Below are 25910 nucleotides of genomic sequence, written 5' to 3' on the forward strand. Positions count from 1 at the left end.
GGGGGAGCTGTGTGGGTGCTCACTGCCCGCATGGGATGTGAGGTCAAACACTCCCATTTCACCCTCACTGCCTCACCTCTGTGTCCTCTCTCACACAGAGAATCCAGAGAACTCACTCCAGAATTCCCATGTTTTACAGAAAGGACAATGTCCTCAGCCTAAATCCAGTTCCTGGGGCTGAGGCCAAGGTGTCCATCCCACCTTGTCAACTCTCCAGCAGCTGCAGGCACCTGGGGAAAACACACCTAGCACGTGACCCCACCCTCTGCCACTTCCAGCCATCAGCATTGCCCCAAAAATTGCTCCCCAAAAACCCAGGAGCAAACCTTGGACTCTAGAGTTTTCCCTCCTTGTCCTCCTGAGAGCACAAGGATGGCAGTTTACTCTTTAATTGTTAATTACACTTCCTTGTTAGATTTCAGAGGCTGAAAAATGTTTAGGGATTTATTCTTCTTTGTAATTAACCACAATGATGAAACACCCATTTATACTGCACTGCAGTTTTTGTTAAAGTTATTCATAATGGGGAAAGGCTAAATAGGTTGAGTTCATTATCATTGCAGAAAAAAAAATGAGGTGACCCAATCAAATTAATTTTAAATTAAGTGCAGTGAGGCTGATAACTCCACACAAGTCAGGAGTTCAAATAAAAATAGAGGAGACAATCTACAAAGCAAGAAATTATAAGCAGTCAAGGAGTGGAGCTGGAATTACTGCAACTGGGAGATGGCAAACACATGGTGTAGGCAAACAGGGCCACTGAAAAAATCAGGGAAAGTGGATAAAGAGATGGGCAAATACTGCAGGATGTAAAAGGAGAAGCTGGAGAAGGAAGGGATGAAGATGGATTGGAAATAAATGGGTAGGGACAGTGCTTGTTAAGCTAACCAGATTTATTTCTCTGCACAGAAATTCTTATGTCCTTACAAGACAGCATCGAAGCAAGGTCTTTAATTTTACTTTTCTTGGGTTTATTGCTTGGGCCTCAGTGTTATTTAACACCAGTGAGCACCAACCAGTTTCAGTGCACAGCTGGACCTAACTCAAACCCCTTAAATCTGGTGGAAGCTCTTTCCTCTTGACAGAGGCGTCCTGGAGGAGCTGCTGCTTCTCCAACAGAGCTGGGAAGTCTTGTGCTCTGGGAGAATGGACTGATGGATGGAGTAAGGAGACAGCATTCTCACATCTCTCTTCCCTCAGAAAAGACAATGGAAAAGCAGAACCAAAAGCAGGTGACCCCATGATACTGAGCTCTGTTGGACACCCCAGCACAGCAGGAAGAAACAGAGCCCATCACTCAGGGAGCTTCTCTGAGGCTTCTCTTGAGAAGCAAACACATGTTTTGTGCCTCCCTTGGCTTTACCAAAGTGGGGCAAGCTCTGAACGAGCCTTGGAGCTGGGTAACACAAATAATGGTGAATGGGATATTCAGGATGCACAAGGTCATCTTTTAAGGGGTTTAATCTTTGGGAAACAGCTAAGACAATACATGGAAAACTCTTGTGTGTTGCTACAGGATCACACTTCAGTTATTACCAGTGATGAGTTTACTCCCAAGCCTTTACCAAGTCCTGTGACATTATTTTAGCACTCAGGGCCAAAAGGGAAGAGTGAGAGCCCAGCAGTGCTGGGCTTGGGGGCAGAGGTTGTGCTGGGACTGCCCCATGCCTTTCTAGGACACATGGCAAATGTCAGCTCAGACCATCAGTGGGACATCCTTGTCCCTGGCCACACCATCGGGGGCATTTTTAAAGGTCTGGCCAAAATGCCACAAGGCTCACTGCAGCTGCAGAAGTGGCTGCCCTCCCAGTTCCCCACTTTAACCAGGCCAAAACCTCACCTTCTGAGCTTTCTGCCTCATCCCCGTGAAATACAAACTGCTTCCCTTTGTCTTGAAGGTCTCACAGCTCAACTTCTCTTCATCCTCACCTCCAACTCACCCCTAAGTGCACAGGGAGCATTTGGGATAAAGCTTCAAGAAGGCATTCAACATAAATTATTATTCCCCTTCTAAACGGATTATTAAAATCCTTTTATTACAAAATACTAAAATGTTCAAATTATTGGTGTGGAAAAACATTTCCTGTAGGTAAAGTTTTCAAAAATGGAGGTTTTAATCACAAGCATAATCCTTTCTGGCTAACATTTCCAGTCTTGTGAAACATGGAGATACAGATTGCACAGAGGCCTGGCTATGCCACGAACAAAGGGAGATGCTGCCTGTAAATAGCTCCGAGGACATCAGAAGACACTTCTCTCATCAGCAATCTTTTTTTAGCTTAATATAGCTCCTCTTTGCATAAAACATTGACATTTTTGTAACGTTTGGACCCAATGGTGCGAATGCTGATTGTCATGCAAAGATACTGGAGTGTACCTTCAAAATATGCAGGAACATTTTACAGACAGTAGTTTCACTTGCCTCCAAAATGCTGGATCTTAATATTTCATACTTATATATATTTAAATGTTAGTACCACAGGATAAATGCTAACATGCTTTTATGCTAATGCAATCACTGGAAATCCAGATAATGCTGTGTATTGGCATATGCTGTAAGTGAATTATGGATAACTAAATGTACAACCCCACATGCCTAGCAATTATTTTTGTTAGTACATTTAACTTTTATTTGCAATCAGAGCACTTGAGGATTGTTCAAATGAAGTTTACTTTTGCAAACTGCTGAATGGAAAAACATTTTGTTAAAGGCTTAAAAACAGTAAGAGTGTGATGAGGTTTTAGACATGCAATAAGGCCACTGCTCAGAGAACTCCACCAGATGGAACAATGTTTGATTTGGTCACAGACTCAGCAATTAAAACCCAAATGCCTGAAGTGAAGGACATATAAGAGAAACATGAGATGAAACCTTGATTTCCTCCCTGTCAGATGAAGAAATCTGCCTCTCCTGTGGCAGAGGCTCACAAAGGCAGATGGATGCCAGGAGGTCAGATCCTGGCAGCTGGACCCCAGGACGCTGTGCCCCAAGGTCCAAATCATGCTGTGCTGTGGCTGCTTTTCAAGTCTGCTTCAAGCCAAATAAATAGGAGCAATATCAGGAAGGAGAAATCATGAGCTGGCCCTGTTGTGCCTTTTCCTCCTGCCTTTACTGATCCAAGTCTCTGGCCTGTTGGCTCAAGATACTGATCCCCTAGAAAACTCTTTTATTCCAATGGGCTTCCAGCACAGACAGAGCTCTGAGCCAGGTCCTGGCAGAACTACATGCAGGCAGGACCTGGGTGCTGCAGGTCCTTGTTCCACCCCTTACCTGCTTCCCTACCTGAGCAGAGTTAAGGACAATGCAAATCTAGAGAAGATCTGGGTATTTCTGAGAGCTGAAAAGTTCTAGATGTGACCCAGGCACATCTGGAATTGCTCTGTGTCCAGTGGTTTCCTCCCGTGTTAAACACTTGTCCACAGACAATGCCAAACTCCCTCTTCCAGACTGAGCTGTGCCAGGAGTTACTGACCTGCCATGCCAGGCTCTGGAGCTGCTATCATCATGCCCTGATCTCCCTCTGGGAATGCTTGCCTGGCTTGAAACTGCTGGCCTGAGCCAGCCTGGATGAAGAGACCTGGGAGGTGGCCACAGACCCATTTGGTGAGCAGCAGACCATTGCCTCTTCCCAGGCTCAGCATCCAGCACAGGATCTGACACCAGCCCCAGTTACACAAGCACAGAGCAGATCATGTCCCTGCAGCCTAGTGAGCTGTGACACCCCTGGGAATTTACTGGAAAGCCCTACCACCTCTCTAAGGCTCCCAGGAACAACCATGAGGGACGGAAATAAACAACAAGCCCTCAGAAAAAAACAAAATGCTGTGTGAAGTACCTGAAATGCCCCTGACAGTTTAACTAGAACATGGAGTAAGCTGAGAAAATGTATGAACAAATGAATTAAGCAGTGAGCACACAGCAGACAAGTTGGCATGTAGGTGTCTACTGAGAAAGCTTAAGCACAGCAAGGGGAGAAAAAGCAAACTCAAACCAAGGCATAATATCCCTCACATTTTGGAACAGAGCTCTCAGACAATGTATCATCCAAACCACTCTAAATTACCATCTGTCAGAATGTCCTTCAAAGACAAAAGGTCCACAAGTTTGCAAAGCAGCAGTCTAATGTTGTCATATCATATGAGAGGTTCTCTCCAAATAAGATTTTTGCACTTGAGTGAGAAATACTACACAAAAGTGTGACTCTCATGGCCACTGCTACACTGTCACATACAATGAGACAATGAATTTTTGAAGCCTTGACCGTGTCATGTCTCTCCATGTAGATCTGGAAAGATGCTCTTTAACAGCCCCTGTCACTTCACAAGCTGCCTGCAAATGTTTCCAGACCCTCTGCATGATCTCTGTATGGAATATATAATTAGGAGTCCATGTGCTACTAAAGAACCTGAGCAAACCACTCCAGTATTGTTTCAAAGATTGAGATACACTAGAATATGAAGAGCAGGTGTTGTTTCTGATGCATCTCCATGTCATCACTAAGTCAGGCTCTGTTTCAGACTAGAAGCTGAATTCTTTCCTGGTATAAATCTGTGTACCTGCTCATGTCCACGAGGCCCCATCACTCCACACACACTGAGGGCCAACTGCATTGCATACGAGATTGCCAAATAAATGCAGGTCTGTGGACCATGTGTTAGACTAAGCCATAAATAATTTATGATGCTGAAGAAGGTGACTGTATTTTTAGGTGTAGAAATATGCAGATAAAACAGTCCTGACCTTCAATTTTTACTCTGCACTTCTGATCCTGAAGTTTGAGTTCATCCAATGCATTTCTATAGCCTCTGCACCTCTGAATGTGCAACACACCCCCTGCAAAGCTCCAAAACCCATAAATCAAAAAGAGGGCACCAGGAAAACCCATGGAGCCCAAGGATACCTCCTGCAGCACTACACATGATGCCCCAGCATAAGGTAGAGCAGGTCAAACATCCTGCAGGCCAGTCTCCTCTGGATTCTGGCTGCTGACCCTATTCCTGACCCCATGTCTAACCAACACCCCTTTGATGTCAGAGGCACATGTCCATGGGGCCCAAACCCTGCTCTAAACACCACAAAAGCTGCTCAAATCAGCACCTTGCCATCCTGTAGCAGCCCAGGACCAAGGAAGAGGAAGGACAAAGGTGTTCACTAGGGTCCTTGTAACTGTACCCTCCTTCACATCTTCCCCCAGAGAGGGCTGTCAAGGGGAGAGGAGAATTATTGCCCCCTTGGATTTTGTACAAACAGGGAGCCCAGGGAAATCAAGAAACAATCATAGATTTGACACCACATTACTTCTGGATATGTCCAATGAGCAAGATCAGGACACACTGAGGAGAAGGGGTAATGGGTGTTGCAAGGGCTAAGCAGGGGACAAGACAGTTTTGTGGTATGTCACAACACAGCTTTCAGTCTCTGCTATCAGAAATAAACCAAGAGAAGCAAAGAGAGGCCCGGAGCCCAGCTGAGGGCAGGTCTCACCTGGACAGGGCAGCTCCCAGGACGAAGGCAGCGTGTTCCTTCACTGAGGCCTCGCTGCTGTTCAGCCCCTCGATCACCAGCCGGAGCCCACCCATGGACAGGAAATCCTTGGCATTGTCCACCTGGGAGAGAGCAGGTCCCATCAGCACAAACCTCCAGCCATGGGAGAACACCTCCCTTCGCACTCAGAGCATCCCTTCCCTCCTGCTCTAACCAGCATGGAGTTTCAAAAGGAATTAAAAATTCTGAGGGAATGGCTGTGGCTGAACTGTGCAGAGTCCTGCCCACAAGCAGCGATGCCATGGCTGCACAGACACAGTGTCCTCAAGGGAGGACATTGTCACACACAGAAGGCATCGCTGGAAACTCAAATACTTTGATTATAGCTATCAAAACTGCTCTTGACATGTATTTTGGTAATTCAAGGGGTGACAAAAACTCAGTACAGCTGCTGATGTCAAAAAAATCCAGCTCTTTGCTCTCCCCTGAGCAGGCCTTTACTGGGGACCCAGGGAATTGCATGTTTTGCAAATGCAGTTAATTAATTGATGCTGTAATTGTAGCACCAGGAGTCAGGGATGTTTAGGAGCCTGTCAGCACCAACAGGGTGCACAGGTGGCATCAGAGTGAGGAGCATGGGAGTTCTCCATGAGTTCCATCAACAACTTCCCATGGACAAGGAAAGAAAAAGCCGCCTCTGCTTGGAGGGGTCAGCCAGGAGCTTCCCCAGGGAGCAGCCCCACAATGACTTTTCTAAGCAAAGAGTAATGGATTAACTGCCCAGGAGGAAAAAGTTTACACATTAGTGGAGATTCATCAGCCTCTGGCTCTAAGTGGATCAGGGGCTAGCCAGGCACAGTCCCAGCAGGCATCTGCTCTTGGAGAGGAGATCAGAAAAGGTTCTGAGTGCTCAGAGACAAAATTTAGAGAAACAGCACAAAGTACTTCAAGTACAAAATTCAGTCCATAGTCAAATCGATGCATTTTGGTATTCAATGATTTTTTTTTTTTAGTTTAAAAGGAAATCTGACGAATGCTCAGAACTGCACAGAAAAACCAGGTTTAGAAATTCGACATTTCTCCTCCCTGAAAGACAGGGAGACAACAGCAATCGTTGGCAGATGGAAACAGAATATAAAAATGTTATTAGCAGGGCAAGCCCACCCCCATGGGGTGGGACAGGACAAACACCACAAGCCATGCAGGGCATGTGGGACACTCTTCTAGTCAATGACTTCATGCTCAGTGTTATATTTATCTCAGCCATGTACCTTCATCAAAATTGGCCCTAAGTCAGATATTTCAGGTACCCAGGAGAAGGAAGAAGCTTTGTGTCCTACAGGTCTATCGTTACCAACCAAAGCAGGACCTGGGGAGCTCCAGCTTATCTCTGCTCCCCAACGGGACAATACCCACCTGTCCCTCTGCAAAGCTCCTCTCTGCAGGTCCACTGGGGCTGATTCAGGATTTGCAGCAGCTTTTGTATCCTTTCAGATGCTGTTCTTTTAATTGTTCCTATAAACCCGGCCTGCCAGATCTCTCACTTTTCTGCAGACCCATCTTTGTCTACAAAGACATCTATGCAGCAACCCAATTTCAGCTGCCAGTGGGTCCTTTTATTACTCAGCCTCTGTAAAAACTGGTTTTGTGCTGGAATCGGACATTGACTTCTGCACAAGAGGGAATGTGTGGACAGGCAGGAGTTTGCATCCAGCACCTGGTGTGGTAAAAGCAGCCACTGCTGCAACCTCAGCAGCACCAGAGTCCTTTGTGCTGCCCCAGCGTCAGAGAGACACCACAACTGCAGAATACAAATTGTGCTGTAAAGCTTATTCTGAAGATGTGTTTATCTTTTTTAACCAGAGTCTATCATGAGAGCTCCTTCCCTTATTCACCGTTTTAAAACCAACAAAATCCCCAAACTTAACAACTTGAAGGTATTAACCTCTCTGGGGAGCAGCAGATGCTGTGAGGCAGCAGCTCCTACCTCGCTTCAGTCCACTGAAATTGGCACAGAAGAAAAACCAAAGATCAAAAGAGCTCTTGAGTAAAGTACACAGGCAAAGTAGGCGAGGGGAGGGATGGGAGAAGAGCAAATATGACAGCAGTTATTCAGGAAGCAGGTTGGAATTGGAGGAGAAAGAAAATAGGGAGGGAAGGTGAGAGAGAAAATGTTAGAAAACAAGAGCGAGGGAAAGCAGCATGTCAACCGCATGCGATGGAGAGGAAATTAGCAGAGAGAGATGGTGTAGCATGTCAGAGAAGAGGAGAGAGGAAGATAAGCAGAGTAAATAATTGAGAGAAAGAGCCTGCAATGCCTGAGAACGGGTCTTGGCTCCACACACTGCTGTGCAAGCACCGTGAATGCTGTTTATGAGTTATGCTCTGCCCTCTCCACATTTGCATTTGGGTTTTATGCATTACAGACAACCCAGCGAGCCAAACTCTCCTGCTCCGTCTCCAAGACGGGCTCCCAAACATGCCAAGCTGAATCGTGGCTGAGGAAAAGCAAACCAGAGCTGGCAACCAAAAGCTGAGCAAACACACAGCCCTTGGGGTGACTCTTCAAAAGCAGGAGAGAGCATCTCTCTCCCCGGGCTGGGCACTGGCCACGGCTCCCACGGCACGCTCCAAGGTACGAGCTGCCCCACACCCCACTGCTCTGGGGGGCTCCTGATTGCGACACAGAGCAGGGAACAGCAGCCTTTGCTTGCACACCCTCCAGGGCATGGCATTTTCCACTCCACAGGGCATCTCGTGCCCTGGAGGCAGCAGCAGGATGGTCAGGAGCTGAACAGTTATGAAAACCCGTGGCATGGTACTGCTCTGATGGAGGCTGAGGAAGGTGGGACCAGCAAAGTGGCCCCACACGTGGCCTGGGCCACCCACACCTGCAAAGATCCCCTACTCTCATGGCACGGCACAGCTGTGACTCGCTGCAGAGGAGTCCTGACAGTTCAGTCCTTCCAGGGTTATGCGGCACAAGCGTCCTTTGGCTGCTGTTCAGTAATTACATTAAGCCAGTGCTGCTAAAGTCAGTCCCAAACACAGATAATGCTCTGGATGCATTCAACTGACTGGAAGAAGAAAGAGGAGGAAAAGCCATGCTGGCTTAGAGACAAGTCGTATTTCTTATCAGCTTCCTGCCTGATGAGAAGGTGCTGCCCAGCCATCTGCCCCGACAGCCCGGGCACAGAGCAGCGCTGTGATCGGCGCACAAAGAGCCTCTGTGCTCCCGCCAGCCTCCTGCCATTCCCCCTCTCTGACCCCTTTGATGCTGCATGTGCTTCTCCTTTGATGCTCCAGTCCCTGCTTCTCTGCCATTCTGAAATTTTTTGCCCCATCCCATGCTGCAAGGATTTTCTGCTGGAATAGTCCCAGTTATGCTGGAATCCAAAGCATCCCAGGGCGTTTGGGGGTTGCTTTTTAGCACTTGCCTGATGCTCTGGCACCTGTAATCAAGCAAGATTAGCCCTTAGTACAAATATGAAGCTCTTTGGGTGCCCATTGTTCACAGTTATTCTCTGAGTCACACAGATGCCGTCAGTGACACAAAAGCAGGGAGAACAAATAGCAAGGAAGCCTCTGCATGCCCACAACGGCGATTCAGAGTGGAAATTCAAGACAAAGAGCCCTGGAAATAGCACTTCTATCAGCTGGCACATGGACTCCCTCTCTCACAGCAGCAACACTTCAGCAACCTGCCCCCAAAATACCACATTTGGTTCAACAAGTGCTGTTCCAGTGAAAGGGCTTTGCACTGGCACCTCCCAAGAGTTGTCCCACTCACCCTCTGAAATGACAAAGTGCCACTGGAAACTCTTCCAGTACACTCCAGGCTCTCCCAGTCACTGGGGAGGGAGAAGCCAAGTCCCTTTCCACACAGCAGAGCAGAGGCTGGATGCCCAGACACCCTCCCAGGGGTGGCACCAAGAAAGGCACCAAGCCTGGGGGAGCAGAGCTCTGTGCCTGCAGCTGCATCCAAGGGGAGGTAGGAATGTGTGAGCTGAAAGCAGAGCAAGAGAGATCAGAGGGAGGGGGGGAAAGTGTGAGCACAAACCCGAGGAAGTGAGATGCCAGGAAATATGTTCACCCTCACACAGAGCTAATTAGCACAGCGAGGCTCTACATGCCACTGCTTACTCACACCAAGACAAAATAAAGGGTTTTGGGTGGCTGTCACTTTCCCTGGTACAAAGACATTCTCTGTGAACTGATGTAAGGGCACCTACCCTCAACCATGGCAGATTACCATCAAAGCAGAGAGAAAATAATTATTTTCTTAGCAGCCACCACTCTACTTACCCAAAAATGGCAGCTAAAACCCCATTTTGTAACATTAAGCAGATAAAAGAGGAAAAAGAGAGGATAAGAAAACCAGCCTGAGAACAGACAACAAATCAGGCAACTACTAGGATACTGCTGGCTCCTGGCACAAGCAGTGATTAATTCCAACCTGGATATAAAATAAGCCTGCACTAGTCCTCTGCTGTCTGTTATTGTCCCAGGATTATGGTAATTAAGCAATTTGTATTACCTGATACTGATAAGAAAAATAAAACCCTGTTTATGACACTGTATCCCCTGGATTTTACATGGTAGTTACTGAGGCATTCTTGTTACCTGGTGAACATAATATTCGAGATCATAAAGTGCCGCTACTTTTTCATCCAGCGTGGAGGCAGAGCTGTTGAATTTGCTGATTAATTTAACCATAATTTCATAATCTGTTTCTATCTTCATGTTCAGCTTTTCAAACTCCTCCTTCAGCTGCTCTATGGGCCGGAACTTCTTCCTCACCTCTTCCTCTCGGGCCTTGGAAACAGAAGGAAGAAACCAGATGTGAAGATAGGAGATGAAGAGAGACAAGACAGACACAGAAAGGAACACCAGCCCCAGATTTACAAAGGGAACCTGGCTGTTTGTGCCAATGGATTTACTACTGTGCACCAGAGGTGCAGGGGCAGGGTTGGAGGGTCCTTCTGAGAAGCCCAGGAACCCAGTTACCTGTGAGATATCCACAGCACGAGGGAGAAGTAGGGCTTTGTACACCACTTCTACATCTATACAGCATCTGTACACCACTTCTACATCTATACAGCATTTGTACACCATTCCTACATCTCATCTTCTTCCAGCTCAACATCAAGCCCACAGCAGCAGCACTGCTGTTCTCTGTTTGCCTGCAAGTGGATATTCTCAAAACCTGGCTGCAAAAAGCCCTGAGCCACCTCCCTGATCTTACAGCTGAACCTCTCTGGAACTGGACATGAGGCTGGAGATCCAGGGGTCCCACCCAGCCCAAAGTACCCAGTGAGTCCAAGGAGATCTCGGACACAGACAAAGATGCTTTCACCATTCCAAGCATTGAACACATTCCATGATGGCTCTATCTCCCAGGGAGAGGTGTGGGGACAGAAGCTGTCAGAAAGGAATGCAGGAGGAGTAGTGATAAGCTGGGGGCAGCTGAAGTGCTGTGCCACAGGGCTTGGCCAGCAGACAGTCTGTCCTGAGCACAGCTCATCTCCCTCGCAGAAACAGCACCCCAAGGGCTGCCCTGAACCAAAAGAGCTGACACAAAACATGTGGTGAGGAGGAAAGGATCCGTCAGAGATCTCAAAGAGCCCCAGAGGTGCAGAAACATCAGCACTGGTGGCACTGGGGACAGAGCCTGCTGCTGCAAGGGACAGAAGCAGCAGAGAGGCCAGGCTGGACCTGGGCTGCCCCAAGGACAGGAGAAAGGCAGAAAGCTGCTTTTGAAAGGGATTTGTCACAAATACCAAGATGTGTTTATATGCAGAGTGAGCCCCAGCTGGAGGGTTTGCACGTCCTGCTCCTCATGAGGGAACAGAAGCCAAGGGCTGGAGCCATCGGGGGGAAAACCAAGTGAGCAATGGAAGTGAAAGCTGTGTCAATGGAATGATTAATTACCACAGGTAATTAATCCCAGCCTAGCCCATGCCCACCCCCGAGCACCCTGAACTGCCTGTGCTGGAGCACAGAGGGGCTCAGTGTAACTCCATTTCCTCTGACAAAGAGCCTTCAATGATGGATTTGCTCTCTGCAGGAGTGACTGCAAATGGAATACTTTAGGTCCATTAGATGTAACTGCTTTTAGCTCAGTTGCTGGGACAAAAGCTATTCTAACAGGGGGTTTTAAAATATGGCTTATTTTCACCTAATAGAGTATCTCTAATTTTTGTATTTCAATGATCCTCATTTCCAGCAAACCTTTCCAGCAGCCCTGCAATCAATCAGCAACACTGCTATGGAAATAATCTCCCAGCAAACAAAATCATGTCCTGCTGCCACATAGGGAGAGAAAAAGCCTTTCTGTGACACCAAAACTTTGGAGCTTTGACTCCTCTTTCAGTTTTCGTTTGAGTGAGCCAACACCAAGGCAGCAGGAGGAGCGAGGGTTAAAGAAATGCTGCTGAGGGGGAGAAGGGAAAGAGGCTGTGATGCACCTGATGAGTCACACATCATCCCACCTATTTACTTCAGGTTGTGGATTATTTGTAACTAAATGGACAACTTGGAGTTTGTGTAAGGAAACTTTACCCCCTGCTTCACCCTGGCCATTTGGGTTTTGCTACCCAGGGCACGAGGCTGGAAACAGAAAGCAAGGAGAGTAATGAAAGGGAAGGTAACTCCTTCTGTAAATACTGTCAACTGCAATCCAGTTCCCTTTGGACTCTGCAGACATTTTTGTGAATGGAACAGTGGAACAGATAAATTATGTTGTTCAGAGAACACTGGATGCTCCAACCCTGGAAGTGTCCAAGGCCAGGTTGGATAGGGCTCGGAGCAGCTTGGGAGAGTGGAAGGTGTCCCTGCCCAAGGCAGGGGTGGCACTGGATCAGCTTTAAGGTCTTTTCCAACCCAAACCATTAACAGAATCATAGGTTCATACAGAAATGTCAGGGAACAATATCACTAATGGGTTAGCAAAGATATTTTAGGTCCATATTCACCACAAGATTAGTTTGCACAGTGTTTTCCAAGCAATCATTTTAACCATTCTATTTCTGCAGTGTTTAACAGGGTGTGTTCACATCCCTACACTGTACATTGCTTTAGAAACAGGAAACTCACCTTCCTTTCGGCCTTCTCACTTTCTTTCATTTTAGCCAAGGCCTTTTTGAGCTCCTCAGATGTGAATGAATTTGCATTGACATCGACCTTGCCCAGCCTTGCAGAAGAAACAAAACAAACCAGAACATGTTACAAGTGAACAACTGCCTCTATTCTATTTTCACTGTGACATTCTAGCAATGGCTAAGGGCAGGAGGAAAGGAATGAAAAAACCACCATGCTCAAGAGGAGATTGGTCTGAGTGCTGGATTCTGTGTGGGGTTTGCAGGGGCTCTGCAATCAGCCTGCTAAACCAAAATCTCAAGACCTAACACAATAAATACACCTGATTAATTGATACCTCAGAATTTTATGTTCCAATAGAAGAAGCACTCCTATGCTAAAGAAGCACCACTAAATCATTGCTAGAGGCTTGAAAGCTTCAACCTGGAGATTTCAGCTTATGAGCATTGTACAGAGTTAGGGCAAGGGTAAATCCACACAGAAATTACACAGGAATTCCAAAAAAGACCTCATCTTGAACTTTATCCCTTTTTTGTTGGATCAAGGAGTGTTCACCTGTGCCACAATCACTCTTGCACAGAAAGAAAGGAAGTGCAGCTGCTGAGGCATTGTGAAACTGAAGGACATCTCCATGCCCTGAGCAGGAGTCACTGAGCAGGCTTTGGTGTCATCGCTGCAGGGGCCGCTGCTGTCAGAGCCCCCTCTCTGCTGGTGACAGCTTTGCTCTGGGGGACACGGCTCTGCCCCAGCTCAGGAACTCAAGCAGGGCCCAGCGCTGGGTCAGTGGGACCCCCTGTGCACAGTGACCCCCCGAAACATCAAGATCTGGCAGCCATTTGCTTGGCTGCTCTTTCCAGAAATAGAACCATCTCCTTCCTTTCCCATCCCAGGAAAATTCAACCTCTATCTCTGCCAAAACCTGTCTCCTATGCATCAGTGATCAGAAATGTTCTTCTGGACTTCCTACACCAAAAAATATCCCCCAGAGCCCTGGAAGAGATACCAGGGGCATCCTTAAACCCTCCACAAACACAGCACAGGCACCCAGGATCATCAGCTTTCAGTCTCTGGGATTCAGGCTCCCTGCACTGCTCCTGTTCATTTTCTCCTCCTCTCTCCAGAACTTTGGGAACGGCAGAGCTCCTGGGCTTTGGCAGTTCCTAAGGCCAGTGCCTTCCCTCAGTTCTCGGACACCCCCAGGGCTGATGTCCCCTATTGTCCCCAGAGAGGCTGTGAGTGACAGAGGAAGCCACAAAGTTGCTGAGGGCACTGGAGCACCTCCGCTATGGGGAAAGGCTGAGAAAGTCTGGGCTGTTGAGGCTGGAGAGCAGAAGCTTGTATGGAGACCTCAGAGCACCTTTCCAGTGAGTAAAGGGGCTACAGGGAAGCAGGAGGGTGACTCTTCCTCAGGAACTGTAGTGACAGGACAAGGGGGAATGGGATCAAACTGAAGGAGAATTGGAAGAGATTTGATGATGGGAAGTTTTTGACTGTGAGGGTGGTTGTCCCTGACACAGGGACCTGTGGAGACAGGCTGTGGATGCCCCATCCCCAGTAACATCCAAGGCCATGTTGGAACAGGGCCCAGAGCAACTCGGTGTGGTGGGAGGTTGCTCCGGTTGGAACCAGATGATCTTTAGGCTCCCTTCCAAGACAAACCATTCAAGGATTTAATCATTCTGTCATCCTCATCTCCCACTGTGGAGTGGCCCTGAAATTTCTATGACATAACAGCTCCCGAAGTGTTCCAGGTGCAACGTCCAGGACCTAGAAATAAGCACAGTGGGCACTTCAGGTCAGGTCTCACGCCCTCTGCGCTCTGTCCACTGCTGCTGAGCTGTTCCTGCTGCCTGGACTTTTCCTGCTGCCTGCACTGAAGCACCAGCAGGATGTGCACTCTGTCCCAGTGGAGGTACAGTGCCATTCCAGGGAGGGGGGCACCCCCTGACTGCCTGGGCTGGCTGCAGCCCTGTGGGGATGGATGGTGTGGGACAGGGACCCCACTGTGAGGTTGTACTGCCTCATGCAGATTGCAGAGACACCGAGGAGGAGATGGAAGTGGACGTGGTGGTGATTTTGGAACAAATGATGGAGGTGGATGAAGAAGAGTGTTGAGGACATGGAGGCTGATGTGGAGGATAACATCATGGACATGGAGGTTGATGTGGAGGATATCATGGACATGGAGGTTGATGAGAACGATGAAGAGGAGCCCATGATCCTGGGATAAGGATAGAGCCTCAGGAGCAGGACAGGCAGATGCTCCCCATGCCCTGCCCACAGGCAGAGTGGGTCCCCTGCATCCAAGCTGGGGGTGGGCTGGATGGCCCCACTCAGGGACACCGTGCTCGGATGAGTCCCATTCTGCTGCGTCCTTTCTTCCCAGACTGACGGAGGTGATGGCCACAGGTATGACCCCTCTGTAGATAGTTTCTACATGTTAAGAGGTTTTCTGTAAATATGTTTTGAAGGATCCCATGTAAGTATGTTCCATAGATTGTTGTTGTTATAAGGATTCTTATAATGAAGCATGTTCTGTAAATCCTACATTTTGTTGATCTTCAGTTAATAAATCCTATTTAATTTAAAACCCGACTTCCCCTTGCATTTCTCTTGGGCAAGGACAGAAGTAGTGGCTTCCACTTTTATAGACAGCGTTTGCACAGTTGTGGTATCCACCTGCTCAGGGCTCCCAGGGCTGGAGGTCCCTGGGGGTGCTGGCACGGCCACCCCCAGGCTGGGGGTCCCTGTGCACAGAGGTCCCACCGACACCACTCCTGGCCCTGGGCACTGCTCATGTTCCTGGGCTGTTGCAGAGTGGTGTCCCCAAGAGCAAAGCTGTCCCCAGCAGAGAGGGGGCTCTGACAGCAGCAGCCCCTGCAGCGATGCCACCAAAGCAGGCAGAAAACCTTCTGCCACCCTTCCTGCTGTAGCTACAGGGAGTCCTGGGCCGAGAGTCGGCATCAGGCCACAGGGATGCAAAATCCACCTTCGTGCTCTGAAGGCCATGACAGCCTTGGGAACGGTGGGACCTGGATCTGGGGTGCTTGCAGGGGCTGATGGCTAAGGCCTGGAGCTTCCAAAGGCTCCAGCCTTTGTTTCCCCTCCTGCTTTGCATTGCCCTGTGCCCAGATTGTCCAAGAGACAAAAGCCAAGCAAGGGAATCCTCACCCTGCCCACGTTCCTGCCGCTGGCAGCAGCCACTGGCCCCTGTGCCCTGCTCGGGTGGCAGCTGGAAGGGCAGTGCAGGCTGTGCTGGGCAGGGGCCAGGGGGCTTTGGGCCCTGTGGGTGCTGCTGCCATGGGCCCAACAGGGCCCCAAGCTCAGCCCCTGCCCGGGCAGCTGCCCCCAAAGCCCCACACTCCCCAAGCACCCCCAGCACAGGCAGCAGGGGGAAATCCCACACACTTCAGGAGAGAAACTCCCCAGACTAACTAAACCAGTCTTTGTTCAGAGGGTTCAAAGGAGAAAGTCAGCACCAGCTAACATTTAAAGCACCTTTAGAAAGGTGGGTGCAGGGAAGGTGTGCTCTCCAGGGGTTTTGGCAGTGCCTGGTGTGCAGCTAAGGCTCTGGGGCTGCTCCCAGCCAGGACACAGCACCTGGCTCAGGCCCTCACACCTGATCCCAAGGACTGGGCTCAGAAAGCAGTGTCAGACCAATTGCTGCAGATATTTCCAAAGACAAAGAAGCCACGTTGCCAATCTAGTTTGTTGTAGTGGCAGTCGAAGGCATGAAGGTGCCTCTGAATATGCACTCAGGGCACTTCCCCCACCATCCCAAAGGGATCACAAAGGACAGGGTTCTGCTTTCAGCACTGCTGAGCTCCTAACCCAGCAATTAAGTCTCAGAAAGAGGCAGTAATTGAGTGAACCAGGGAACCTGTCTCTAATAAAAGGCATGAATCCCACAGCCCACCCAACTCAATGCCTTGCATGTCTGTACCTTTTCCTTCTTCTCTCTTCTCTCGTGTCACTTTCCCCATTTTCTCTGTCTGGGAGCTTGGCTTCTCTCTCTCCTGTCTGCAGGTTCAGCCGCACATGTGACCCTGCAGGAACAGTCTGACCTACAAACAAAGGTCACGTTATTTCAGAGCATGTGCACTGCTCCAGCTTTGGGAGGAACTGGGAGCTGAAGGCACATGCTCCTCCCTGGGAGAAGGGGAGAAAAGCTCCAGCCCACACAGTGAGGAGTGGGATATCCACCACTGACCCCCCTCCCATCCAGCAGCATCCTTAAGTGCTGCTTTTCCCTCCCAGAAATGCCACCCTGAGCCACCAAAGGTGTCCCTGTGCTGCCAGGCTGGCTCTGATCAAGAGTGGAGGTGGAACCTTGAGCCCAGCAGACACTGGTTCCTTCCTCCCTTCCAGCCCAGGTCCCAGCAGAGCACTAAAACTCCACACCAGAAGTGGAATTGGAGGCTACATGGGGAAAGACGAATTGTTGCTGATTGGGGCAGACAGAATAAAATGCAGCTGCCAAAGGGAAATCAAAGCATCCCACAGAGTACAGCCAGGTATGCTGCACATCAAGGCTCTGCTGGTGTGGAAATACTGTATTAAAAGGAATTTATGATCACTACTGTCTGCCAACAAAAATACACCAAATACATTAAGCTTCAGTTTTAAATGCAGAAAATATAGAAAATTCAGAGTGTTTTTCACCAGTTCACCACAAACACATCTCAATGGCCAGCCCAGCACCGGGGTGAAGAGAAGGCAATATGTGGTTGCTATTTCTTGATGGCATTTCTTCTTCTCCTAATGTAGGAATTCTGCCTGCCCAGAACAGTGAAGCTGCAGCTGAACAGCCACAGAGCTGCTCACAGATGGACAGACAGACCACAGCTGCTCACGCTCCTCCCTCCTGAGGAGGATTCCCTATTCAGCTTTTTTCCTTTCTCTTTTCCTTTTACCTAAAAAGATCCCTGGGATAGAGTAACAGCTTGCAGGAGACAGGGAGCATCTCCTACCAAAGAGAAGTGAAGACAAGGGTAATTATTTTGTACAATAAATACATGTACTCACAGACGAAAAGCTCTGGGCTCAGGAACAACTGGATGGATCCCTCCCTGTTCAAGACCAAAGAGACATTTCCCTGATCAAAGGACCTGGTGCTTCCTACATAAGACTGGGATGTTTGTCACAATTCAGACAAATATTTCAAAGCCTGTAGTCATCCAGTAGGTGTAAATGCATTCAGAAAAATCAAGAAAATCCATCTTGGAGGATTTCCTATTAAAGCAAGGTTTGCATTTCTGGTAGACCTTCTTTCTCTCCATCAGTCCTGTCCGCTGGAAGTTGCATTGATTAGATATATGAGAGGACAGATGTGATTATCTCCCTATCTTAAACTGTGGGAGAACAGGCTAGATGTGCCTCCTCCACACTTGGAATGCTTTCCATGGACACATCCCAACCTCCTCCGGCTCCTTGAACCTGTGATACACAGGACCTTTAATCTCTATCTATGGCAGCATCCTCCCATGCTGAGAAGTTGGGCTCTGCAGGAATTTTGTGCCATCTCCAATCTGTGCCTCTCACTGGTGGTGGAGTTGGGACGTGCTGGTCAGAAAGGAGTTTACAGGATATCCATGAAAAGGGCAACACCACATCTCCTGTCCTTGGCTCAGGAGACACCAACACAGGGCTCCGCCAGCAAGGAAAACAGCAAATGATAACCTGGTCTGCTGGGAGATGTCCCTGGATGGAGATGGCTCTAAGGTTCCTTCCAGCCCAAACTGTAGTAAGGTGAAATGCCATTGCGTGCTGAGCACACGGACAGGGGAGGACAATCCCTCCTCCGCAGACACCAACGCACTCAGGGGCAAAGCGAGGAGCGAGCTGGGTGCCTCCCCCAAGGTCAGTGGCTTTCCTGGCCATGTCACCAACGCTGGGTCACAGCCCCAGCAGTGGCTGCAGCAGCTCTGGGCTGTCACACAGCCAGGAATAGCCCCTGTCAGGGGAGCAGAGCACAGGGCGCTCCGGCTGCTGTGCTCCTGCTGCATCCAGCCTCATCAGCCTCCCGCCTGCCAGGGGAGAGGAAGGAGGTGGATGGGCTTTGCTTGAGAGAAACATCCAAAGGGAAAGCACAGGAGCACGCTCCAGAAGGGCCGGGTAGGGGGGCCCAGCCCTCCCATTTCTTTTCTCAGCAAGCAGGAAACAAAACCAAACCTGGACCTGGTTTGGAGCTCACAAGCTCCACACCCAGCACAGCCAAACTACAGAGGCTGCATCAGCCAAGTACAAACCCTTCCTGCTCCTGGCTTTGCACACTAAACGAGATTTAACCAAGAGCATACCAACCCCAGAGCAAAAATCCCAGCCCTGATGTATTTAAGCAGCCCTCAGTGCTCCAGGGGTTTCTCCTCGCCGCTCTGCACAGTAGCCCAGGTTCATGGCACAGCAGGACAAATGTGCTGCTTTAATAAATAAACCATGAAAAACATCTCTGTTTTCAGCAAAAAGATTGACATTGCCACTTGAAAATGTTACATCTGTTCAAGGAAGGTCTTCTGTCTTATTTAGTTTGGGGTATTTTGAAGTCAAAAGTGTGTTTGAGGGTGGTTGACTTGAATAATGTGATTAAAATTGCTGATTTAGACGAATAAGCTGGAAATCCTGAATTTTAATCATGTTTCAGCATGTAGCTTCTAGACATTTCCCTTAAAAATAGTTGATTCTCTTTGATTCCTATAATTTGATACTATTCAACAACTGGGAGCACACACTGAAGCAATACATATGTAAGCAATTACACAGCTTCACATCCTGCTAAAACAGAATCATTCTGTTAATAGCTTTTTCCCGAGAGAAATTAATTTTTTACTTATTGTTTGCATTAGGTTGCATTTGGGAAATGAAACTCAATTAAAAAGTATAAAAACACATCAATATTTAAGCCATTTTATAACATTTTTTCTCCTTGACATCTCAGACAAATAAAAGATGTGTATCCACAGGTAGGCACTGCATAGATTCATTACTGAATGGCCCCTCTTCCCAGAGAGCTGCAAATCCTACAGCTGCCAGACCTCATCCCTTGCCCCGCATAAAGGGAAAGAAGAGTTTCCATTCTAATTAATTTCCCAGCTCTAAATTAACTACCCAGTGAGTAGAAATAGCTGTGAAATCCCTTCCATGAACCTGCCAGAAGGGCTACAGCTGTGGAGGGGGAAGCAGCAAACTCCCGCCCCCACAACTGTTTTGTACTCCTTACCACTTAAAAAAATATCCCACACTTGGGATTTTTTTAACCACAACTAAAATAAATTAAAGTAAGTTAAAAATAAAGTCACAGAATCATAGAATCACAGAATGGTTTGGGTGGAAAGGAACATTAAAGCTAATCCAGTGCGACCCCCGTAATGGGCAGGGACATCTTCCACTGTCCCAGATTGCTCCAAGTCCCAGTGTCCAACCTGGCCTGAAACACTTCTCTGGGCACCCTGTGCCAGGGTCTCATAGCCTCCCACGGAAGAATTCCTTCCTAATATCCAGTCTGAACCTGCTCTCATTTTGAATATATGTTACTGCATCACCTTGGGATGATGGATCAAGAGAAAGCCACAGGGTTTGAGCAGAGCTCCCAGTGCCTCTGCTGGGGACGTGCCACCCACCTGCCCCTCAATCACCCAGCTGCCTCACAGCCAAGAAGACAGTGCCCAACAGGTAAAGTACTCCCAGAGGATAAAACCCTCGTCACTGCACAAATGACAAGGTCTTTACTGGGAATAAATGTCAAAGCAGAGTGACAGCATTTATTTTCTAAGCAGGAGACACTGATCCTGTGGCGACACTGCAGGGATGGCATTATTCCTGCTCCTGATATAATCCCTTTATCAGCTGCAAAAGCACCAGGACAGGCTTTGGTCTCCCATGCCAGCTCTGACACTGCTGTCCCCACAAACTGTCCCCATCCCTGGGTGCTGCCATGTGCCTAAGCCTCTGCAGCCCAAACCTCCTGGAGACCCCTCTGAGCATTAGCACTTGTTTATTTGGAGGCGCTCTCTCCATAAAGTTGCTTAAAGAGACACCGAGGAAGACCTTAATTTATAGCCCCATTCTTTTAATCTTGGTCAGCCAGATTTTTTCAGACATCTGTTTATATCTCCTTATAATATATTGGATGGAGCAGCAGCACCAGGCAGCAGCTCACTCGCAGGGGCTCTGCTGACATTTATAAACCGAAGCGATTTCTCTCATGTGCTTTATGTTATCAGCTAAACCTGTCCACTTAAATTATTGCCTTGTAACCAAATCACAACTATCTGTTACTCTGCTCTGTGCACATTTCCCAGGCTCTACACCAATATCAAGCTTTGCAGGGGCTGAAAACAAGATGATAAATAAATAAACAAATGAAAACAGGACATGCTTCCCCCAGGCTCACAACTGAGGGAGGATCAGGCACGTTGTGCACCACATTACTAAAAGCAGAGGGCTGCTGTGTGGAATATGCAGCATGCAGTGATATCCAAAGAACCCCATCTCTCTTTTTCTAGACCAACCAAATGTCCAGCTGTGTTTCCTCACTAAAGGAGAAAGGTCTCATCCTGCCTGGCTCCTTTCCAGCACATCCTTCCACATGCTGCTGCCCACAAGTGGGTTTGTGTTCCAGTATGGGGACAGGGCTGAGCCCCAACTCACTGCACAGCTACAGGCAGGGAAGTTGCACATCAAACACTGACCTGTGAACCTCCCACCAAGGCTGTGCAATAACTCACTGCACTCCTGGCAGTGGAGTCCCCATCTCAACACATCCTGTCCCTTCCTGTCCCATCCCCACTCCCTTGGATAAAGCTACCAGCCACTGACTGCCCAGCAAAAGGAGCCAAAGAGAGACACAAGACTCTCCCCCTCCAGCACCACTCAGTCCCCTGGGAAGCCTGGAGCAGACAGAACAAAGGTGATCCAGCTCACTGATGCAGATCCCTAGCTTGTCCCCAAATGAGCATCCTTGTTTGTCATTAAGAGAATTCAAAAATCTATCAAGGTTTGAAAACAAGCCCCAGTTATGAGTCAGTAAGTGGCTCTGCAGCTCTCAAAAACTACCTCAATATGTGAGCAAGCCTCAGATAACATCTACCTTCCTTTACTCTTTGTTTCTCTCCACGCAGGGAGTGAGGGAAAAGGGACTTTCTTTCTAGTACAGGCAACAAAGGAATCTGGAATCAATATGTGAATGTTCCAGCAAAACACACCGGCAGTGCTGCAGTATTGAAATAATCACACTGACAGAGCATCCACAGTAAGTTATCTGATGGCACCTTCTCCGTTAATAAAATAATGATTAAAAACCACCAGGAGACAAATCCCGGGGAGCAGCAGAGCTCCCCACAGCTGCATGCCTGGTTCTAGGAGTCACCAGTGCCAGGGCTGGGGAACTGGCTGGGGCTGGGGCATCACATGCTAGTGGCACACAGGGGGACACTGTGCCTGACTCCAGTTGTGCCTGGCTGGATGGGATGTCCCACACCAGGGTGCTCGGAGGAAAACAGAGGAGCCAAGCCCAGTCTGGGGGGCTCAGCTCACACCCTGACCTCAGACTCTGGTAAGAGCCGCTGAGCAAGGAAGTAGCAAAGTCTGCCTCCTTTTTTTTTTTATTTTTTTGGGGGTTTTTTGGGGGTTTTTTTGTGGGTTTTTTTTTTGTTTGTTTTTTGTTTTTTGTGGGTTTTGTTGTGGTTTTTTTTTTTTTTTCTTTCTTTCCTACAAAGGCAAGTCCTACCACTCTCGAGATTGTCTTTTACTTCAAAACATTTTTATACACGAAAGGAAGACATGTAGCCGACACAGGTAAGGAAGAGATGGATTACTGATGGGAAGAAGAGGCACAGAGCCTGATTTTAATTTTATTTATTTCTGTCCCTTTTTCACTCAGCTACAGCCTTTTGCATTAGTTCACTGTCTGGCACTCACTACTCCTCCCAATTAAGTGGAAAATGTCCTTAATATGATCTATGTCACCTCCTCCTGATAGCTGCTGGGGAGGTTTCACAGCACCAGGCCTGGAATCTCCCCCAGCAGCTGCCCAGCAACCCCAGCACTCCCCACCTCAGGCAGGGAGGAAGCTCAGACACCTGTGTGCACATTCCAAGCACAAACTCCTGTGATGCTGGAAGAAATGCTTTACAAATCCACTCCCTGTGCAGCTCTTACTCCCATTGTACTGCTGGAAAGCCACAGCTGCCTGTTGAGCACAGCATCTCCTCAGAGAAGCACCAGCCTGGTCACCTCTTCTTGATTTCTCAGGTAACCAGTGACAGCAGAGGCTCTGTTACCTACTGCAATTAATTCTAGAGAAAACTCTTTTATAAAATCACTGTATGCTGTCCCCATTCATAAACTGTCCCTTAAGCATGAGCTCTGCCAAGGATGGGATGCAGGATGAGCCCCTGGGGTGATGCACCATGCCCAGTGCCATCGTGCCACCTCTCCCAGGCATTGCCCAGCTCAGGCTGAAGGAGCTGTGCTGCCTCTGCCTGCGAGTGACCAGTCCTGGTGCTGCCAGCCTGGTTTCATCACTGCTCTTCTGTCTGATCATTGCCCAGAGGGCTGACAAGGACAGAGATGTCCTTCTCCTCCTAGGATTGCAGAGGAAACCCTAAGAGAGGAGTTTTGTCCTTACAGCATGAACAAACAATTCACAATGCTGCTTCCTTCTGCCTTCCCAGGGCACCCAAATGTTCAGGGAGCAGGCAGGGCCTGATCCCCAAGCCACAGACATCACTGAGGGTCTTCCAGAATGGCCTGAATGGGATGAGTTGTTGAGAGACTGAATGAAGAGTTAAAAGCACCACAACCAAGGAAGCCTCATGTAAGACACTTCAGTCGGTTAGGTTTTTTTGACAAACCTTTCCGTGACATTCCAAGCTATGTTAATAAATGTCCTGGAAATTGACCTGTCAGAACAGTGATGTCTAGGTATGACATCTTCTCCAACACTGATTTTGTTCCATGCTGCAGTAGAGCAGGGACAGAAGCCATCTGAAATGCTTTCAAGCTTGCCAAGGGTGAATCTGTCCCCTGTTCAACACCCAGCACTGCTGCTGGCAGCAAAGCCATTCCTGGGAAAGTCCCAAAGCCACCCTGTTCTGATACATCCCAACACCAAGTGTGTTCCTGCCCAGGCTCCTCACTAGTCCCAAAGCAGCAGCACTGCTTTCTGCTGGACTTCAGCCCCATTTGAACAGGGGGCAGGAAAGAATTATGGAATGGTGTGGGTTGGAAGGGACCTTAAAGATCATCCAGTTCCAGCCCTCCTGCCACAGGCAGTGATGCTACCCCAAAAGTGCTGATCCCATTCCAGTTTGTCATTTAGCAAGATAGAAGTGACCCACTGGTGCATGCTGTGCTACTGCTCTCCTGTGGCTGATGCCACAGAGCTCACTGGGTGGACTTGGGGTGTTAAGAGCTCCTCACAACCAAGATGACAAGACACACCCTCACAGTAACCCTTGGGAGAACTTTCTTGCACCCTGTGATTTTTAATGCCAACCTTGCTGCAATAACCATGTCTTTAAACACCATCCATCAGGCCTTCAGCTCAAACACTCGTTTGGCTGAAAAGGGTTTTAGAGCCACTCTTTTGTCCCAGCACTGAGAGGTCTTCTCTGTAATTTGTTCTTCTCAGCAAATAAAACGAAAATGTTTTTAAAATGATGCCAGAATCCAATCCCTCCTCCCGTGATTCAATCCACAGCTAGCAGAGAACAAAGCCTCACAAGGAAGGGGCTCTCCACAAAGTAACCCTTGATTAGAGATGTGAAAGCACCGTTCCATTTGGACATTGAGCTGGACAGCGCTCACAACTGCCCCTTCTCCCTGAGCCAGGGCTCTCCTGTGGCACTGGGATTTGTGTTTTGTATTATGTTATGCATTGATCAGCCGGTGATGAGTGCTCTGAACGCTGCTGTTCAAACCAGAGACACCCCATGAGGGCTGGGCTCACTCCTCACAGCCCCTGCCAAATCCACTTGGCTTCTCCTCCAGCTCCTGCAGCATGAGGGAGGGAGGGAGGGGCAGGTGAGTCCCTGGGGACAGTCAGGACCATGGGGACAGGCAGGACCCTGGCTGGCAGTGCCAGAGCAGGTCCCTGTGACTGCCACCCACCTTGCTGGCAGCCAAGGCAATGATGATGATGATGATGATGATGACAACGACACACGTGGCCCAGCCTCGTACCCAAAGCCGAGCCAGCTGCCTGCTGAACACATGTCAAACCTCGCCTCTCTCGTGGGCAGGGGAACCAGGAGGACAGGAGGGGTGGCTGTCACACACAGGGCACAGCGTGGCCCTCCCATGACGTGCCTGGGCCCCCTGGGAAGTCTCAAAGTGATGGAAGAGAAGGTGGAGGCCAGTGAGGTGCCTGGGGAAGAGGGAGAGAAGGAAGGGTGACAGGAGGGCTCAAGAGGGAAATACAGTACCTCTGATGGAGGCACTGCTGCAGCATCTGCTGATGTATCTGCTGCTGCTGCAAGAGGGAAATGCTTCCTGTGGCAAAGAGCAAAGAGCTCCTCCAACAAGTGCTCTGCCAATCCCATCTACCCCCTGGGAGGGCTGCTCTGCCTTGCAGGGCAACAGCAGCAAACACAGCAGGAAAAAAATAGCCACAGGACAGGAAGAAGAAGGGTTGTCCTTTTGTGGAGTGGGCACAACATGTTTTTCACTTTCTCAGCAAACCCTTCTCCCCACTTTAAGCCAGGCACTGCAGTGAGTTACCACAGCCCTGAGTGCAGCAGGAGCCATGTGCTCAGGATTCAATATGAGCCACTTGATTTATTTTTTTCTTCTGATACTGGGCTTGAAGTCTGTGAACTGCAGCACTTTAGAGAGTTTAATCCCACAAAGGTCCGAGCAGAAGAAACGGAGAGACCAAAGGTATCTCTGATATTTCATCCCTCAAACACACCAGGCTGCAGAGACACTGCAGCCACCTTTGTCTCACCATGTCCTCAAGTCAACATCCACGAGAAGCTTATTTACAAAAGCCAATTTTAATCCCTCTCCAACTCACTACATTTTTTATCCCCAAGCCAATGCGACAATCTATTCAATAATTGTCATCCTTCAGGTCTATTTGTTACTCCAGAAAGCCCATCTGGGATGCTGAAGGCTTGGCTACGTTCAGAGAAGATCAATGCAGGACGTAGGCAGAGAAGGACAAGGCAGGTGACCAGAAGAATTGAGAACCTGACAAAAGAAGCTGAGGATGAAATTAATTTTGTGGAATTTCAGACATCTAATGCCTTTTTGAGAGAGGCACCACTGGCTTCTTTACTATGATGGAGATTAGCACCTCCAGAACATCATCAACCATCATGTCTCCCAC

At 48.6% G+C, this 25910-nt stretch overlaps 1 protein-coding gene across 3 annotated transcripts in view; it reads right to left on the minus strand.

Moving 5' to 3' along the window:
• The window catches only part of SIL1 (SIL1 nucleotide exchange factor), a 92593-nt gene that overhangs the window by 26882 nt on the left and 39801 nt on the right, over positions 1-25910 (minus strand). For 2 of the 3 annotated variants that reach the window (XM_083871893.1, XM_083871892.1), the window contains 4 exons: positions 16527-16647; positions 12581-12677; positions 10109-10300; positions 5486-5607 (listed from right to left, as the gene is read on the minus strand). In XM_083871893.1, the coding sequence (XP_083728019.1) occupies positions 5486-5607; positions 10109-10300; positions 12581-12677; positions 16527-16647 (532 nt within the window). The remainder of the gene's footprint in view (positions 1-5485; positions 5608-10108; positions 10301-12580; positions 12678-16526; positions 16648-25910) is intronic. The other variant, XM_083871894.1, reaches the window with a different exon arrangement.

The sequence above is a fragment of the Zosterops lateralis genome (assembly GCF_965231275.1).
Source record: "Zosterops lateralis genome assembly, chromosome: 14".
Taxonomy (NCBI): Eukaryota; Metazoa; Chordata; class Aves; order Passeriformes; family Zosteropidae; genus Zosterops; species Zosterops lateralis.